Genomic DNA, 18417 nt, shown 5'->3' with positions numbered 1-18417 from the left:
GTGTTTGAGACCAACCAGGAGACAATCGTTCAGTGATTTTCTATTTGAACTCAGAGCTGTCCGTTGAAAAAAATTTTGTACTTCGTTTTTGTTCGATCCGACTTCCAAACGGCTTGATTAGTCTTGATGAAGTAATTTTCGACCGGTTTTAAGTGATCTAACACAAGTACCTTCTCGATATTGCCAATTTCAATCGTTTCTCGAAAGAATTCGATATATTGGTTCTTGGCTTCTTCATTCTGTCGTAGCTTCTTTTCTTTGGAAATGAGTTGCCGGAAAGCTTTGCGTGTTGAATGACCAATTTCGGGTAGCCATTTTTGAGTGAATTCGTCGTAGATGAACTGTGATTTGTTGATGGGCAATCGCACCATAGTTCGTTCATGTGAGCCATAGGTCGTAAGCCTACCGATATTTTTGACACACTCAAGCTCGTTGTATGGGTGCTGGGATTCAGGAGTTGAACTATTCTTTACTATCCCAGAATCCTTTAAATGTGGTGGACTGACTGTCAAGGAAAACGACTCCCCGCCGTGTTATGACTCTTTGGCCGGTATCAACAGCACCTTTGACTTTCCAACCAAGCATCGTGACGGTTGAAAGTATAATTCCTTCCTTGACGTTCCGTTACTGCACAATGTCCGTTACTGCACGATCTCAAGCAGGAGATCAACTTTATGGGGCTTGTCGGAAGCTGTATCCACTAAATTGTAGTTTCTCACCTTTTGTAGTTTGGTGACTCCATTTTGTGTGTTTGGATGCTCGTGATTAGAGATGATTTTCAACACCAGACAAGAAATGTGAATTTGTTACCAGACTTTGGTAGATATGCGAGGTTCATTTTTCAATGGGTTGACCTAGCGTTCTTTTGTTACAGTCCATTTTTGCATCCTGGAGCTTCTGTTGGTTTGATACCAAGCTGGTGCAGGGCCTTTAGGGCGATGACGCTTGTCTGTTGGTTTGATGGGCATCTATTGTCGCCGTGAGATGCAGACCGGGCTTGCCAGAACTGCCATGAAGAGATGTATGACGCTTCTTCTGACATGTCTTGCGAAGTGATGCCAAAGTGCATTGCAGGATACCGTGACTAGCAGACAAACAATTGAAGCATAACTTTTTGCTGATGAGTTTTTTTTCTCTTCCGATAATGTCATTAATATTTATTTCTAGCACTGGCAAGTTAGATGTCCATCTTGGCAGGTTGGGTCTTACACTGAGGTAAAGAGAAGCCATTCTTGCGATATCTGGTCTTTTTTTATGAACATCATCTGTTGCTCAAGCTCAGGCTTATGGTGTCTGGATTGAGATCCTTGAACCACCTCTAAAGATTTGGCTCTTTTTTAAGAATACCATCGAAGTTCAGAGCTTCAGTTCCATCGTTGGCAGTTTCCCATGCCGTCTGAAATTCAGGTTCAAATTTTTCTGAGAGTAGGAAATGCCGCAAATATTTTCTACTGATCTTCCGGGTGGCTTGATTGATTGCGAAGTTTCATTGAAGACTGAGTGTAGCTGACGAAGCTGAGATATGTTCTTCGTTAGAACTGCAGTGAATCCATGAATCCTTCACAAGAGTTTCAGAAATTTTATGATTAGTAGCGAAAAATTCGGACAGACGAACGAAAAAACATAAGAAGAGCGAATGATCTTTTCAGACAATTTTTTCATGAAAAGCTACCTTTCCAGACAGAAAGTATGTCTCAAGGTAATCTAAAAATTCAAATTTTTATGCAAATTTGCTCCAAACTAGAATATTGCTTTTTTTGAATTCTTTTTGTCTGTCCGAATTTTGCAAATCTCTTAACACGTTCAATTTTTTTCATCTCTGCTACAGCAACTAGAGAGCTACCTCGTAGTTGCTTTCTGTGGTCTCCACGTTTTTCTTGGGTTTAGAAGCACGGCTCGTTAACCAACTTTTGGGTTACATCAATTTTCAACCGGTAAAAGCTTGTGCTTGTCATGGACTATTGATCGAAACTGATCGATGAAGATTAGTCAGGCATCAGTCTCACTGCGGTTTGTAGAGTTTGGGGAGCAGCCTGCTGTGTTTCCTGACATTGATCGAATACTTGATCGTATTCTGTGTTTCTAAAGTTGTAAATTCAAACAAACGTTTTCGGACATGTTTGTGCATCTTCAGGTTTTAAAAATTCTAAACTATCTGTACAAAATGATCAAAGATCATAAAAAGTGTCATACTATGTGTCATACACAAGAAGTTTTGTTCATTTAATTGTATTTTTGTTCCAAGTCAAGATATAGGAAGAGCATGATATATAAAATGCGTGAAAGTAGAAACTAATTTGAGTTATATCTGGCGCTAGTGCTACCAACTAAAATGTTTTGACTTAAAAGTATACAGTTATGATTTTAAGGTATGTTGAGGTATTTTTGGGATTGTAGTTTTGTACTTCAAGCACATCTGTTTTGTACATCTGTAACATTATAGTTGGGAAAAGTAGGAACTCACCTCGGGACATATATATCACTAGTATAGGTAGTTCAGAAGATAAGTCGAGTGAGAGGTCTAAGTTTGTAGCCTTTTGTTTGAAGCCTGAGATTTCAAGGATATTTAAAGTAGTTGGCTGAAGCAATGACCATAAAAAATCAAGAACTTATTTCTGGACTTAGCCACTGACTATTTTTGACGTTTGCCGGACGAATATTATATGCCTCGAGTCACCATTGCGACTATTGGTTCGAATAATTATGCTTGCGGTTAGCAATCGTTTTCAAATCGGAATGTAGTCTCTTGGGGTTAACAACTAGTTTAACAAAATCAGATAAATCATTTGCGCAAACAGCTGACATGTTCAATTTCAAGAAATTTCAAAATTAGCTACTGGGTGTCTATTAGTTTTTACAGGGTAGTTTCAGAGGGACTTGAAACTTATTAGTTTTTTTTTTAGAAATTCAATTTTTTTTTGACTCATCTGATGTCTGCTCGAAGATTATCGCCGTTATTTCCGCTTCGTAATTCTGCTTGATTTAGATATTGCTTGGTATTCTGCCTAGAGTTCTTGGTTCGTAAAAATAGGTTCTATGAAAATGTATGAGATTGTTTTTTTTTCAACTTTTATTGAGAGGCTTTGAAAAATTTCGTCTTCTATTGCAAAACTTTTTTTTCTCAAAAACTCTTCTACCGATTTTTAAAACGGTATGCATAGAAAAACCGCCCACACCTCTGTGTGCCCGCATTCTCCCCTCGTCCCTTTTTACTTTTCCTTTTTCTCTACAGCCTTCGAAAAAGTCTGTGGGGGGAATTTTTTACCAATATTTTTGAATTTTTTTTCGTTTTCTCAAACTAATCTAATAAATCTGAGGTTTATGTTTCAATGAGTGGTGAGGATTTAAAAGGCTCCCCTCAAAAAGGCGGCTACGAACTCTCCGAATACTGATGTTTTGTATTTTTTGACAGTTTTTTGAATCTTTTTGGCTTTTATCGAAAACTAACCTCCCAAACCTGACGTTGTGGGTTCGATGGAGATAACAACTAGCGGGAAGCTTACGTGCATCAGCGGCAACTCGCCATAATTTAAACACAAGAAGTTATTGTCCTTCTGGTTTTTGATTTTTGAGCGTTTTTTTAATTATATGAATTTTACCGAAAAATACCCTCTCATTTTTGGGATTTTGAGTTCAATCCAAAATGTGGGTTCTGGGAAACTCCTTTGCATTCCTGACTACACCCTATTGCATACCTAATTTTTTTTTGGTTTTTGGCCGTTTTTTAAAACGTTTTGACTTTTTTCGAGAACTACTCAGTCAAACTTGGTTGTTTGGGTTCAATCGAAGTTAAAGGTTGGGTAAATCTCTTCTGGATGAGCGTCAGGCTCATTACTTCCTATGATCAGCAAAAAAAGCTATGATTATCGGAAATGTCGGCAATCTGATTTGTTGACTGTTTTTTGGATTTTTCTCGAACTATCCTGCCAAATCTGATGTCATAGGTTTAATCGACACAACAGATTGTTGAAAGCTTGCCTGAATAGCTTAGTACGCCCATTTTTTAAAGAATAAAGTTATGGCCTTCAAATAAGTGAAAGTTTTGAAACTTTGACCGTTTCTTGGAAGTTTTATTTCTTTACTCGAAAATTACCGTGCCAAATCTCAGTTTTAGTGTTCAATCGAGAAACTTGATTTTGGAAATCTTCTCTATTTTACCGACCGCTACCTCTTGTAGCAGAAAAAAGTTCAGATTTCGGAAAGTTACGTTTTTTAACTTCGACCGTTTTTTTGAAACTTTGATTTTTTTAAAACTACCCTATTAAATTTGAGATGAAAAGTTCAATCGAAAGAATTTTTACTGGAGAGGCGGCTACTCCTCAATTTATTTTCGTATTTATTTTAGTAGACAAACAACGAAGGTTGTAGGCAAAGTGCAATTTTTGAAATCTAGCATTTCGTTCTGGATCAGTATAACTAATTCAAAAAATATCAAACTCGTTTTTCCAGCTTTAGCTGGGCTCTAGGTTTCCTTTATTGATACATACGAAAGTTTTGGTGCACCTAGTTTTTGTCAACATTTTTCATTTTTTTTCGACTTCGTTTTTTTTTATGATTGTGCTGTATCGCAAGTGATGCGAAGCTCCGCTTAGCCTCTGTGTGTAAAATTTGTACATCATCGCATTTGAATTGCCAGTGATAATTGCCTTGACTTAATGATTTTCAGATTTCCGAGATGAGTAATTCGAAACCCATAAACAATTCCAATAACCATTTTTTTGTCTTTCTGTATGGCACTTTGAAGAGAAGCCAACCAAATCACGAGCATTTAATGAACCCTGTTAATGGTTCAGCAAAATTCATTTGCAAGGCTAGGACTTACGAAAAAATGCCCTTGGTTCTGGAGAAAACGATGAACATTCCTTATCTGTTAAATGAGAAAGAGCATCCTTCTAATATGAACGTCTTAGGTGAAATTTTTTTGATCGACAAAAAGATGCGCGATTACTTGGATTGGTTTGAAGAACACCCTGAGTGGTATACAAGAACTTCAATTAAAGTGTTACCAGAAGTTCACGTTAACGATCCCCTTAAAATTGATAAAACTGATCTGGTGAACAATATGCAGAAGCTTTTGCTAAGGGACGTCAGTTTGGACGAAGAATGCGACGAGTGGCCTACTCATAATCCTGTACAATGTGACGCGTACCTTATATGCAATCCTCTTCCGAATCTATTGGATGACTCTGAATACACTAAGTTGAACAATTATTCCAACTCGAAAACTAGACAGTACTCAGAAATGATTGATTCCAAGCCCAACCCCGAGGAGTTTGAGGAAAAATACCTGCGAAATTTGATACACAGCTGTAAATATGTTCTAGAATAACATTTTTTTTCATTGCTCGAGTTCTTCGAAGCTAAACCCGTGGAATTGCATGGAAATTCAGTACTGTCTTGGCAATTAGGTTCTTTTCCATTATTGCCCCAGCAATTTCTAACCCCATTAATAAACTAGCAAACCTCCATTATTACTTCGCCTGTGTATAAAAATGTTGTGGTTGTTTTGTTTCTTACTGGGTTGAACGGCGGCTACAATGGGAAGAAGCCGGTAGTTTTTGCCGGATTCAAGTTGCATTTGATGCGTATCTATTCTAGTTTCACTTTATGCTTTGCTTAGATGAATAAAATATTTAATATGTAAAATTTATACTTTACTCGAAATTGTAAATTGATAAACTTTATTTTTCCTCTAAAAAAACAGGTTCTTTTCCCAAAGTAACGAATTAAGTTTCATAGTTTTTGATTTACTGTTTGATGTGACATAAATCTAATATGTTCCAGTTGGCCATGAATTGATTAGTAAAATGGAAGATCCATACTTCATTGTTAAGTCAGACGTGGAACGAGCCCTCGAAAATCTGACAAAGCTTCATGATTCCTTTAATAAATCACAGAGTAATTCTCACTCGAATGGTTTCAAGGAAATCAACGATATTAGAGGCGAAATTAAAACTGCTCTCCGAGATGTGCAATATGATATCGAGGATATAGAAGAAACTGTCCGAATAGTTGAAGCCAACCCCAAAAAGTTCAAAATTAACTCAAATGAAATCAATTCTCGGAAGCAATTCATCGAAGCTTCGAAAGACAAACTAAAAATTGTAGACGCAGCGATTAGGAACGCTAAGACAACCAATGGCGTCACAAACGATTTCTCTAAGAAGAAAAAGCAGAGTAGCTATGCAAAAACCTCTAAGTCAGGCAGTAACAATGTGAAATATTCAAAGTTAGAGTCTTATCATGATGAAGAAAACGACAAATTTATCAGCAATACCGTTAATGAGCAACAACAACTTCTACATAGACAAGATGAGGAGGTGAGAATATGTTTCAGTTTTTCCTCGTTTCAAGGGTATTGCAACCGAAGGGTCCTTTACTTTTTTTTTCATCAGCTGAAACCTCCACAGAATTCGCACGTGACAAAGTTACGGTGCCTCTATATTGTTTTTTTTCATCTGAATCCATAAAGCAGATTTGTAAAGTGCAATCTTGGCTTAATTTATTAAATGTTTTTTTTTTTTTAATTTTCCATTTTTCCAGGATTAGTTAATAGATTGCAATTCCACCTTTATTTGCAAAAATTTACATCAACTGTTTTTCAATTGAATATTCTTGAATTGAAAATATGAAATACATTTGTTTCATTTTTGAAATTTTTTTGCTTGTCAGTTTTTTTTGCAACCAGATTAAGCCCATTTTATAATTTTTTCAGAAATTATTACTTTATCAGATGAATGCGCTGTTAATTGTTTTTTTACAGAAACTGAAAATGTGAGCAACGCTTTTGCTTTATAATTGTCTCTCAACGATTTAATTGTACCAGGAAATATTTTTGTTTTAGAATTTTTGATGGCCAGCAAATAATGTGATTTTCGACTTTTTTCCGATTAGCAAGCGTTATCCAAACGGATATTAGAATTTATTCCGTAAAAAATTTTGTCTTAAAGAATAGTTGGAAATTTTTGTTGCCCTAGTGGAGCTATGCCAACAGGCTTTTTATCATTTAAAAATTCTTTATTACCCTCTTTTTTTACACATGTAATGTTTAGTGTCATTTAATTACGATTTTTTTTTGTACATACCAATTCTCAAATAGAAGTGTTCATTTAATTTGGAAGCGTTTTTGCAGCAATAGCATTATATTTTGCTCACTTTTGCTGCATCAGCTTTATATCTGGCTCTTTTAGTTGCATTAGCATTATAACACTAGCGAGAGTAGGTGTTTTGTAACCGAAACTAGACTTTCTTTTTCGTAAAAAACGTTGCTTTTAAATTGTACTTACTTTTTTATTGAACCTTTACATCTTCCAGGATCCTTCCCACTTAGCCTAGAAGTTACGCTTTTTCGATAATTTCAAAAATTTTGTCTGTGTTGTATCGCAAGTGGTTTTGAATCGCCTCTGTGTATGGTTGTGCATGGTTTATTGGTGGCTAGTGTTTGATGCTTATCAAGCGTACCTGGCGCAGATGCGAGGACGTTAGACTCTGAACCCTGAGGTAGGGGTACAAGGCCGCGGCGCATATCAGGATTCCTATTGGTTTTACCTTTTTTTCTTTTTCTTCACTTGTGTTTGCGAAATGAAGCTTCGCCTGAATGGAAATTTTGTTAACGTTTTTTCAATTTTGGCTTCAATTTTACCAAATGTGATAAGTTTGTTTTCGATTCATAAGTTTTACGGTCATTTGCGTCGGCTGAGTGTTCTTAGAATTGGTTCCGAGTGTTTCTGTTTAATTAAGGGGTTTTTATTTGTGGGTCAGTGAGAATTAGTTTCCTAGTAATTTATTTTTCCAAAAGTTATGAAATCAAACAGATGTTAATATTAAATATTTATTACCCCTGCGATAAGCAAGGGTATTGCAATCAGGTATTATACTTTTTTCCCGTAAATAACTTTGTTCACGGAAAGCTCAAACTGAGAAATGGTAAATTTAGGATCAGTTCATAATGAATTCAAGTTTCTTTATGTCTCCGGCAGACTTGGTCTGGAGGTTACGGTTGCAGCTGGGACGTCAAAGGTCCTCGGTTCGAATCTGACAAGACCTGTTTTGTTTTCAAACGTGAAATAGTCCATTTCAAAAAAAAATGTCGGCTTATTATTGTAAGCTTATGTTTTTTCGGCTTAGTTGCCATTGAAAATGTTTTTTTTTTATATATAGTTTTCTAACATAAGTGTTATGATGTATCTCTACAGTTTGTAATTTCACTAATCTTGACTTCATATGTATTTTTGCTTAAAAACTTTATTTTGCCCAACTGATTTCGGCCTATTTTTTATCGGCTTAGTGACCTACTTTCGGGTTCAACGCAAAAAAATTTTAATGATCACCTCTGGATCGCCCAAAATACTAAAAAATTTTATAGAAATTATAATTTTAATGGCCACATTTTGTTTTTTTTGCTTGCTCCTTTTTTTGGCTTGATTGGTTTCGACCGATATTCTATCGGTTGATTGGGCCTCATATTTCGTCTCATATTGCGGAAAAGTTAGTGTATGTGTGTCTGTGTTTTGAGGGTGAGGGGTACTTAACTTTTCATAAGTTAATGGTTGTCTTATTTTTTTTTCGACTTAAAAGGTGTCTGGCAAGGCGTTTTTGGTTTTTTTTACCGCTGGTTACCCTTTCTTCCGATACTTATTTCACATTTTATTGCTTCGGCATGTTTTTATTTCAGAACTAGCCTTATCATTTTGATAGATCTATTTTTTTGACATTTCCGATTTTTTTCTTGTTTTGCATCGGAAGTGGTGCGAATCTCATCTTCGCCTGTGTGTGTTTTTTAATCAGCAAGTTTCATTGACTCTAATTTTTTCAAAGGTAGGCTCCAATTGGGAGTTAAGTATCCATTTTGCATCAAAAATATCTTAGAATTTGAGATTTTTTAAAATAACATTAAAATAAACGGCAAAATTTTTTTTTGTCTGGTTAATAATTTTAAACTTCTTAGAAATGCTAAATTGATACGGAAATTTTTGAAAATTTGAAACTTAAAGCAGGGGGATTCTGAAAAAGGCACAAAGGGGGGATTGTTGACGTGATTAAATTTTTCGAGTTGTTGGTTGGTACGGAAATTGATCTGTTCTATTTAGTGTTTTGTTTGATTTTCAGTGATTACCTTGAATATTTAACTAAATTGTGGCGTGATCAAAACAATTGAGTGTTATCTATGCTCAAATATTTCTTAGATTTGGTTTATTTTGTGCCACGGGGCAACAGAAGTGGACTTCATTTGAAGAGAATGAACTTGAACCACTTTTAACTCGCGTATTGCTAACACGATAAGAGAAGTGCAGTACACATGCGGCGTCAGCAGAAGCAATCAATATTCCCTGAAAGCACGAGATTATCTCTCGTCTTAGTCCACTATAGTTGTGCATGATCATGAACGAATATATTTACATTTGGTTATATTTGACCCACTGGTTAATAAAAAGATGAAATTGTAGTGCTGCATTTTTGAATCGTTTGGAGACGTTGGAATAGTTTTTGAAACAATTGGCATAATTTTTTCAAAATCATTAATTCATTTTTTCCTGGTCGATTGTGGGGGTGAAATTTAAGCCCTGGCTATAAGCGCGCTATTGACGTAATCTACAGGCTAATTATGCGAGAACCAATTTGAAGTACAAGAAATAACAACACCCTACCCTGTTTTAAATTCCCCTGAGACTAAATTAGTACGTGCTCTTTTCCTGCGTTCGGTAATGCAGCTTCTAATCTATGCCAGTAACTAGGAACAGGAAAACATTTACCAGTCCCATTATGCTTCTATTTTGGGACTTCGATGTGGTAAAATTACTAAAAGGACGGAGAGATTATTCTAGTTTGAAAAAAAATTATTGCATGCTCGTTAACCTCAAATATTGGTTAAGTCCTAAATGAGTGATTAATTTTTTGGATTTGAATATGTTTAATCAGTTTGCGCGACTGACTTTAAAAAAACAAGTGTCAGCCGGTCTCAAATTTAACCGTTTAGATGCCTTGTTTTACTGAAACGTGCTTTGAGTTGTACAGCTTTTGGGACCGTTTTGGGTCTTGTTGTTTTCTCAACAATCGCTGCTTGTCGCTTTGAGTTTCTTTCTAATTTAATTTTTGATTATTCAATAGCTTCATTGTAAATTTTTAAAATGCATTCTAGATTGACCGAGTGACAACAAGTATCGGAGTTCTGAAGTCAATGAGCAGACAGATCGGAGATGAGTTGGACGACCAGAATGAAGCGCTTGATGATCTGCACCACGAGATGGATTCAACATCCTCCAAAATGGACAACGTGATGAAGAAATTGGCTAAAGTGACCCGACTGTCAGATGACAAGCGACAATGGACAGCCATATTTGTGCTCTCAATCACTATTTTAATTTTGTTTCTTCTTCTTGTGATTCTCTGACATCGTATGGCCCATATGCGAGCATGTGTTGCTCATTTTATGGACTTTATTATATACAATTCATATATCTTTTCCGGTATTAGTATTTCTGAAGTAACTCTGAATCAACGGAGTGTTGAAAGATAGGCAGTATTGTTAATGATCGGTTCTCGCTATTGGTACTTATCTAGATTTTTTGGAAAAACTTGAAAACAAATTGACGTCCATATCAATGACGTGTGTTGCTTGCTAAAGAACGGAACATTTGACATTAGAATGGACTTTTTGATGGTAAAACAAAAGCAATTCTCTGGTTCTAAATTCTTGAAAAGCTCATAGAGTCAAATCTGGTATTATATCTTCTTATATATTTAATGATTGACATCATTTTAGCGTAAGGCCAAATATTTAAGGGGCTAGCGAGCGCAACGTTTAAAAAAATCAGATCAGAACGTCTTAGAATCTTTCAGAGCGACCATCGATTGTTTTAAAGTCTTGGAATATTCTAGAATTCTTTTTGAAAAATGTCCGCAACTATTTAAACGAAATGAACTCGATTCAACTTCAAGGCTAGACAGTACTTTTGTCAAAAGTTTTGCTTGCACAGTTTTGTTTCAGTCTGAAACGAATCAACTAAAAACAGCGAAAAATTAATTTTTCTTAAACATAGAGGGTTGCTGTTTTTAGTTGACTCGCTTCAGACTAATGAATCTGTACATGCAGAGTTTTGGACAAAAAGTTGGCAGGTACTTTCTATTCTTGAAGTTGAACCGATTTCATCTTGTTTAAATTTTTAAGACAGAAAAAAAGTTCTTGCCGAAACGCCTCTTAAAGGTTGCGCTAGATAAAGAGTAAAAACACTGCGTTCAAGGCGTATTCTGACTTTCTTTCAAAATATAAGATGTATGGATGGCATCTATGTGTGCTAGTGTGAATCGATGGACGAGGGGGTTGATAGATGGCTGAGTGGAAAGACAGATGGAAGGCTGCATAAATTGATAGATCGATGGCTGGATGGAACGAGGAATGAATGGATAGCTGGATTATTCGTGTTTGGATAAATGGATAATTGGCTGAATGAATGGTTTGCTCAATGTATGGGTAAATGGATAGATGGCAGTTTTGATTGGTTAACATGTGTCGAGATTGATGGATTGCCGTGCCGTGCAATTGGCAGACGCATTTGAATATGTAGAAGATGATAAAACATATATGTTTGGATTAAAGTATGTTGTGTATGAAAGATGTGTGTTGTCTTGTTAGTAAAATTTTGAATATGTAAAACAAGCATTTAACAGTGGCATTTGGACCGAAAAACACTAAAGGTGCAGGCAACCTTCCTTATCTCCGACTCTTCTCAATATAAATTACAGCAAGAGCAAAATACAGCAAGAAAAGTGATGGAGCATTTTAAAAAAGTAATATGGTTTCAGGAAAACTGAACATAAACGATGCGGAAACAAATTATAATTGAATTTGAACTAAATAAGCACAGAATCCAGAACAATTTTTGTAAATAGCTCGACTGCTTAGGTGTCATCGCATCTATTTGATTGAATTTTCATTTTTTGAAGGTTTGTACAATATCGCTGACAAAAACTCGTGCAACTTAATATGTCAGATGTTTTTTTGTCATACAGATGACTCTGGAACATCTTACCATTTCCGATGTATCGGTCCCCAGTCTATGAGGGAATATCGTGCTTTAAATCTCTTTTCATTTAATAAATTGATCATTTTTGAAACGAGGCAGAACGTCAGTTATCGCCACACGAGTGCGCGAAGAACAGTAATTCAGAAGCAACGTGATATCTTTGTAATTTTGCTGAGGGCTCATTTTTGGCCTCGAATGATGTTTTTCCAGCGCATTAACGCAAATAAAATGCAATGGAACTTTACTTGCACAAATCAATTCGGGTAAGAAAGTTGATAAAGTCCAGGGGTCTTGCTCCGCTCAAAGAAAAAACATTTCATTTTTTGCTTAGTTCCCAATCATCACACTATCCCGAAAAATTGTCAGCATAATTGTCTGATTCATGGTTTGCGCATCTTTATTAGCCTTTTGTGACCAATTCTCAGAAATTTTACTGGATTGACGTCTAGCCTGCTAGGTTATGTTCGTGACTCGATACGCTGGATAAAAAAACGCTATCGTCCATGACTAGATCCATTGGATTTTCAAAGTCAATGCAATCGCCAACGGGCATCTCAGCTATGCTGCTTTTTTCATTCTCTGTGTTTCTATTACCTGCAATTTCGAACTCAACAGATGCTAACGTTTCAATGTCAACATCGGAATATTTTCTATAACCTTGGTATACTGAACTTTTCGAGCATTTTCTGGTCTCTCATATTAATTCAATAAAAAACGTTCTATAACAATATCGAAGGCTCATCTTTCCGCTTCTTTTTCTTCCTTGGATTGGGATTTCAACCATTCCAGAGCTTTGTGTCGTCTCTATATCTTTCTTTATCTCATCTTCAAAAAACTTGTCGTTTCTCTCTCACCTTTTCGTACCCTGTCACTGTTTTCATCCAAAAGTTTTTTTTTGCTTTTATTCCCACTTTGCCTTGTGTCGAGCCGCTTGCTCTAATAAGCAGTTAATGATAAAGCATGGTATGAATAAGTATATTGTGGTTCACCTGACTTCTAACTGTTTCATCAGCTTAGATATGTCTGTCTCCGCTTTTTTGACTACTCTATCAGTAGGCAGCTCCGGTGCTTTCTGAAGAAGCGTCCAGAGGTTTACCATTGAAGATTGGAAGAGCTGTTCCGAAACTGAGTCTTCATTGTTTCTATAAGCGTCAATGAAGAGGTTCTTCAAAGAGCGAGACTTCGAGAACTTCTTCAGAAGAGGACGAGTAGTAGAAGGTCCAATACCGGTAAAGCGGGGGGGGGGGGCAGGGTGCGGAAAAGAGCAGGAGCTGAATTTATGTTCAATATTCTTTCGACCCGTTGCACTCGGTATTTACTACCATTTATTTCCAGCTGGAAATACCGAAGCAGAGTTTGTAACGCAAACTTGTATTTGCATATAACTGATACAAATGCGTGTACCCATAAAATCGATTGGTTCAATTTGGGCAAAGATAATACCTATTCAAAGTATATTCATTTCTTTTCACAATCGGCTTGAAACCTGTTAGGAGAAACTACAATCAAGATTATCGCAAAGAAGAATATTAAACCTCCCTGCACGCCTGTGAAAAAACTTAAAATGTCTTTGGCCAGAAAGTTGTTTTAAAATTACTAACAATTATTTGAATTCAAACTTCAAAATCCATTTTTATGAGTAGACATTAATTTCAGTAACTTTGTCAGCTCACCACATTATTTATAGATTAGTAATTGTTTAATGTATTCTAATTTCATATCAACAGATCAGCAGAGAAATCACACAAGAGAAAAAAGTATTTAGCTACTAATGTACACTAAATGGTTACAATTTAAGCGGTTTAGATCTAAAAATACATTCAATTTTAATAAGCATCTGAGTAGATCTTTCTAAATATTAGAACCATGTACATGTAGGAACTGAAAAAATTTTTCCCAAATTTAACGGTTTCGTGGAAATTCGATCTCTTAACTTAATCCGCTTTTAATAGAAATAAGTAAAAGAATTTTTAATTTGTTTATAGGTTTTGATCTGATTGTCGGTTGGACGAAATCAACATTAATATCCTTGAAAGGTTTTTTCGTTTGTAGTACAGTCTTTTATTTTCCAGAGGGCCGCTAATGTTTCTGTTTGAACCTTTCATCGCCATTTTGAGCGTGTCATTGTTTTCATTGTATGCACAGTATGTTTTACTATTCAAACAAACCATTCCTGTTCCACTCCATTCAACTTTGAAGAAACCAGGCGTTCGATTATCAAACTTCTTATGTTTCTCACATCAAACACGTGGTGAGGATTTCAACACATCGGGAAAATAATCTCTGGCACTACAGTTTTTCTGCACCCCATTTGTATAAATATCTCAAGCTTCACCTGTCATGCACTTGTTTACAGTTGATTCAGTCAATGCCAGGTACTTTGATTCAGTATTCATTTCAACTGCTCGATTCGAGGACGCAAAACTGTTCCGAGAAAGTCGTATTTGAATTTTAGCAGTCGCTGTTCGGCATTGTTTAATGTTGCTTGCAAAACCCACTATAATTGGCTCGTCATGACATGTTGTTTCCCTCGACATCTTTGTCTCGTAGATGTTTCTGTCAATTACATCATAGGACTTAAATCGAGCAGAGTTAATCTTTTTTGTTGCAGCTAATTTGTCAACATAAACAGTTTTTATCGAATTTTGCCTTATTGACTAGTTGTATCCCATAGGCGCTGTTACCAACACTTACTGACAAAAAGACACCATTTAATGTAGTCAGTTGTGGGTTAAAAATTTTCTCCGAGAAAAAAAAACTGGCTAGAAGACAGCGCCGACCAGCAGACATTATTCCGTTAGCCACAGCAGTTTCCTTCATATGACCGTCAAGATCACTGTGATTAACAATCATGTTTTTGAAAATTGGTGACAATTCCTCAAAGTACTCTTTCAGATGATCTGGAGCAAGGATATCAACCAAAGCTAGACCATTTAACTCGTCTGTCATTAGCAACTGGGGAAACTGATCTTTCGAAAGCCTTGAATTTGTCCTATTCAATTCTGGGTACATCAATAGCGCATCATTATTATACTGCTTTTCGAATGAGCATTTTTATCCAAGTGAGTTTGGTAATCAATCAACAATCTTAATTGCTCCACTAAATCTTCAAATTTTTCTGACTGAAAAGCTGTATTTAAGCTGGATAACAATAATGCATCAACAAAAGTATTGACAAGTAATTAGGGATCCTCATTTACAGAAAAATTGTGTAGAGTTGCTTTTTGAAAAGGAGACATTATGATGAATTGCAACAGATACTTTGAAGCGCAATTTTTTTGTAGGAACAAACAAATCTTCTGAAAGTTCTTGCTGTTGGAGGATAGATTCGAAGTCAAAAGTAACAAATGCATTATAAAATCGAAGCTCGAGTGGTAAAGTTATGCCAATGTGGCGATATGTTGACAAAGTGCAAGACCTCGTGCAAACAATGAATGATCGAGTTAACTGAAGTATTGGAATGGCTTTGCGATTTCCTGACTAAGGAATTCATGGACAGCCTGACGAAAACAATCACTGTTTGGTTTCAGAACGCTTCGCCGGACATTTCTCAAAAAATTCCAATCATGCTGACTAGCGATCCGTCCAAACGGGTACTTTAACCGTTAACTGCAAACATGAACAGATTCACCTGGTTACACTTCGACCTGAGTTTGGCATCTAAGTCTTGAATTACTTTGGCGTCAGTGTCTCGGTCGGGATCGTCAAAACCGATGGTATCAATAATACTCAAAGGTCGATCGATGTCCCCGTTGAAGAGCGCGTTAGCCCTGTGAGTCATTGATGTGCAGCTTTCGGGAGATGCGATACGACAAACATCGGATTCTCCTAGTCCAGACCGGCTATTACATTACACAGGCTGCTTTTGCCCGTGCCGGTTTTACCGACAATGGAGTTTCCGGCGCTCATTGTCAATATGACTGTCCAGACTACATGTTGCCCACTTGTGTTGAACTGCCATTTGGTTGTGAAAAACTAATAATTTAATTAGATAAATCTCCCGAAGTTAGTTAAAAACAAGTCTAATTTCTCGTTAAACACCATTCAATTAATGTTCAGTTTCATCGTTGTCCTCAATGAACATTTAATACTTAGTAATCATCATAATTAGGATCAAAATCATATTCCCATGGGTCACTCTGGTTACCCGAGTCGTCCCCACGCGGCCAATGATTGTTATCAACGGTGAGTATTAGAAGTCGAATCGATATTTCCCCTCTAAGATATTGAAGTAAGAGATTTCCTGTATAAGCATCTTCCGGATGAACTTTTTCGTGGTATACTGTTGGCTCCAGCAGGTATGTATAAGTTATTCTGGTTCTCTGGTTAGGTAATTCGCTCACTGAATGATTAAAAGCTGTGAAAAATTTACTTTAACAGGATTCGTTATTTAACTCCTCTTACGTTATAAACGCCATATTTTGGTTAGACAGTTTGGTAATTTAAGTGGAATCAGGTATACTTTATGCATATTTTGATGATATTCCATATAACTTTTTTGGATACATTTCTAGATATATTGTCCGAGTTTTCACCCCCTTTTTCTATTTTAAACTGAGTACAGGTTGTTGTTTATCTTTAATTTTGTCTATCTAGTGTGTTTAATAGACTGAATTTTTCGTGGGTTATTTATGTTTAGCACATGTTTAGCCACCAAAGAAAACCAGACAATTTAATAACCGTATTTAAAATGAATTAGTTTATTTTAAAGTTTCAAGTTGTTTAATTTTTAATCATTTTTTCAAGTATTTAGTGAAATTTGTAGGCAAAGAAATCGATTAGCCCGGATGTATTCAAGTTTCTTGTTAGACGCAATATCACCATACGCATAACAGTGTAATTTCTTCTAACAGGTTTCAAGCCGATGTGAAAAGAATTAAATATATGTTGACTAAGTATTATCTTTGCCCAAATTGAACCAATCGATTTCATGGGTACATGCATTTGTATCAGTTACATGCAAAAAAAGTTTGCGTTACAAATTCTGCTTGGGTATTTCCAGCTGGAAATAAATGGTAGCAAATACCGAGTGCAACAGGTCGAAAGTATAATAAACATAAATTTTTCTCCTGCTCTTTTCTGCACCCTGCTCACCCACCAGCTTTACCGATGTCGGGCAGGTACTCTGCAAGTTTCTTGTCGATTTACCGAGTTTTTTTCCGGTCTTTCCTGACCGTTTGGTTTCGGAACTCTTCGCCAAACATGTCTTAGAAAATTCCAATCATTCTGACTGGCGATCCCTCCAAACGGGGACTTTGACCGTTAACTGCAATCATGAACAGATTCACTTGGCTACACTTCGACCTGAGTTTGGCATCTAAGTCTTGAATTACTTTGGCGTCCGTGTCTCGGTCGGGATCGTCAAAAACGATGGTATCAAGAATACTCAAAGGTCGATCGATGTCCCCGTTGAAGAACGCGTTAGCCCTGTGAGTCTTTGATGTGCAGCTTTCGGGAGATGCGATACGACAAACATCGGATTCTCCTAGTCCAGACCGGCTAATACATTACACAGGCTGCTTTTGCCCGTGCCGGTTTTACCGACAATGAGGAGTTTCCAGCGCTCATTGTCAATATGAGTGTCCAGACTACATGTTGCCCACTTGTGTTGAACTGCCATTTGGTTGTGAAAAACTAATAATTTAAATAGATAAATCTCCCGAAGTTAGTTAAAAACAAGTCTAATTTCTCGTTAAACACCATTCAATTAATGTTCAGTTTCATCGTTGTCCTCAATGAACATTTAATACTTAGTAATCATCATAATTAGGATCAAAATCATATTCCCATGGGTCACTCTCGTTACCCGAGTCGTCCCCATGCGGCCAATGATTGTTATCAACGTTGAGTATAAGATGTCGAATCGATATTTCCCCTCTAAGATATTGAAGTAAGTAAGAGATTTCCCGTTAACTATCTTCCAGATAAACTTGTTCGTGGTGTACTGTTGGCTCCAGCAAGTATGTATAAGTGATTCTGGCTTCTGGTTAGGTAATTCGATCACTGAATAAATAAAAGCTTTAAAAAATTTATTTGAACTGGATTCGTTATTTTACTCCTCTTACTATATAGACGCTATAATTTGGTTAGACAGTTTGGTAATTTAAGTGGAATGTGGTATACTTTATGCATATGTCGATGATATTCCATATAACTTTTTAGGATACCTTTCTAGATTTTTTATCCGAGTTTTCACCCCCTTTTTCTAATTTAAACTAAGTACAGGTTGTTGTTTATCATTATTTTTGTCTATCTAGTGTGTTTAATAGACTGCATTTTTTGTGGGTTATTTATGTTTAGCACATGTTTAGCCACCAAAAAAACCAGACAATTTTATAACCGTATTTAAAATGAACTAGTTTATTTTAAAGTTTCAAGTTGTTTAAATTTTAAT

General features: G+C 36.2%; 2 protein-coding genes across 2 annotated transcripts in view; one reads left to right on the top strand and one right to left on the bottom strand.

The window, feature by feature from the left end:
• LOC134843901 (uncharacterized) overlaps positions 1–18417 on the bottom strand; it is a 681357-nt gene that overhangs the window by 423126 nt on the left and 239814 nt on the right. The gene's annotated exons all lie outside the window — the stretch shown is intronic.
• LOC134854072 (syntaxin-6-like) lies at positions 5789–10469 on the top strand. The gene is made up of 2 exons (XM_063870149.1): positions 5789–6320; positions 10139–10469. The coding sequence occupies exons 1-2, from the start codon at positions 5808–5810 to the stop codon at positions 10388–10390; spliced, it is 765 nt and encodes a 254-aa protein (XP_063726219.1). The 5' UTR covers positions 5789–5807; the 3' UTR covers positions 10391–10469.

This window comes from Symsagittifera roscoffensis, chromosome 1 (genome assembly GCF_963678635.1).
Source record: "Symsagittifera roscoffensis chromosome 1, txSymRosc1.1, whole genome shotgun sequence".
Classification (NCBI taxonomy): Eukaryota; Metazoa; Xenacoelomorpha; order Acoela; family Convolutidae; genus Symsagittifera; species Symsagittifera roscoffensis.
Note: the sequence above shows the minus strand (reverse complement) of the source record. Positions and strands in the feature narration are given on the sequence as shown.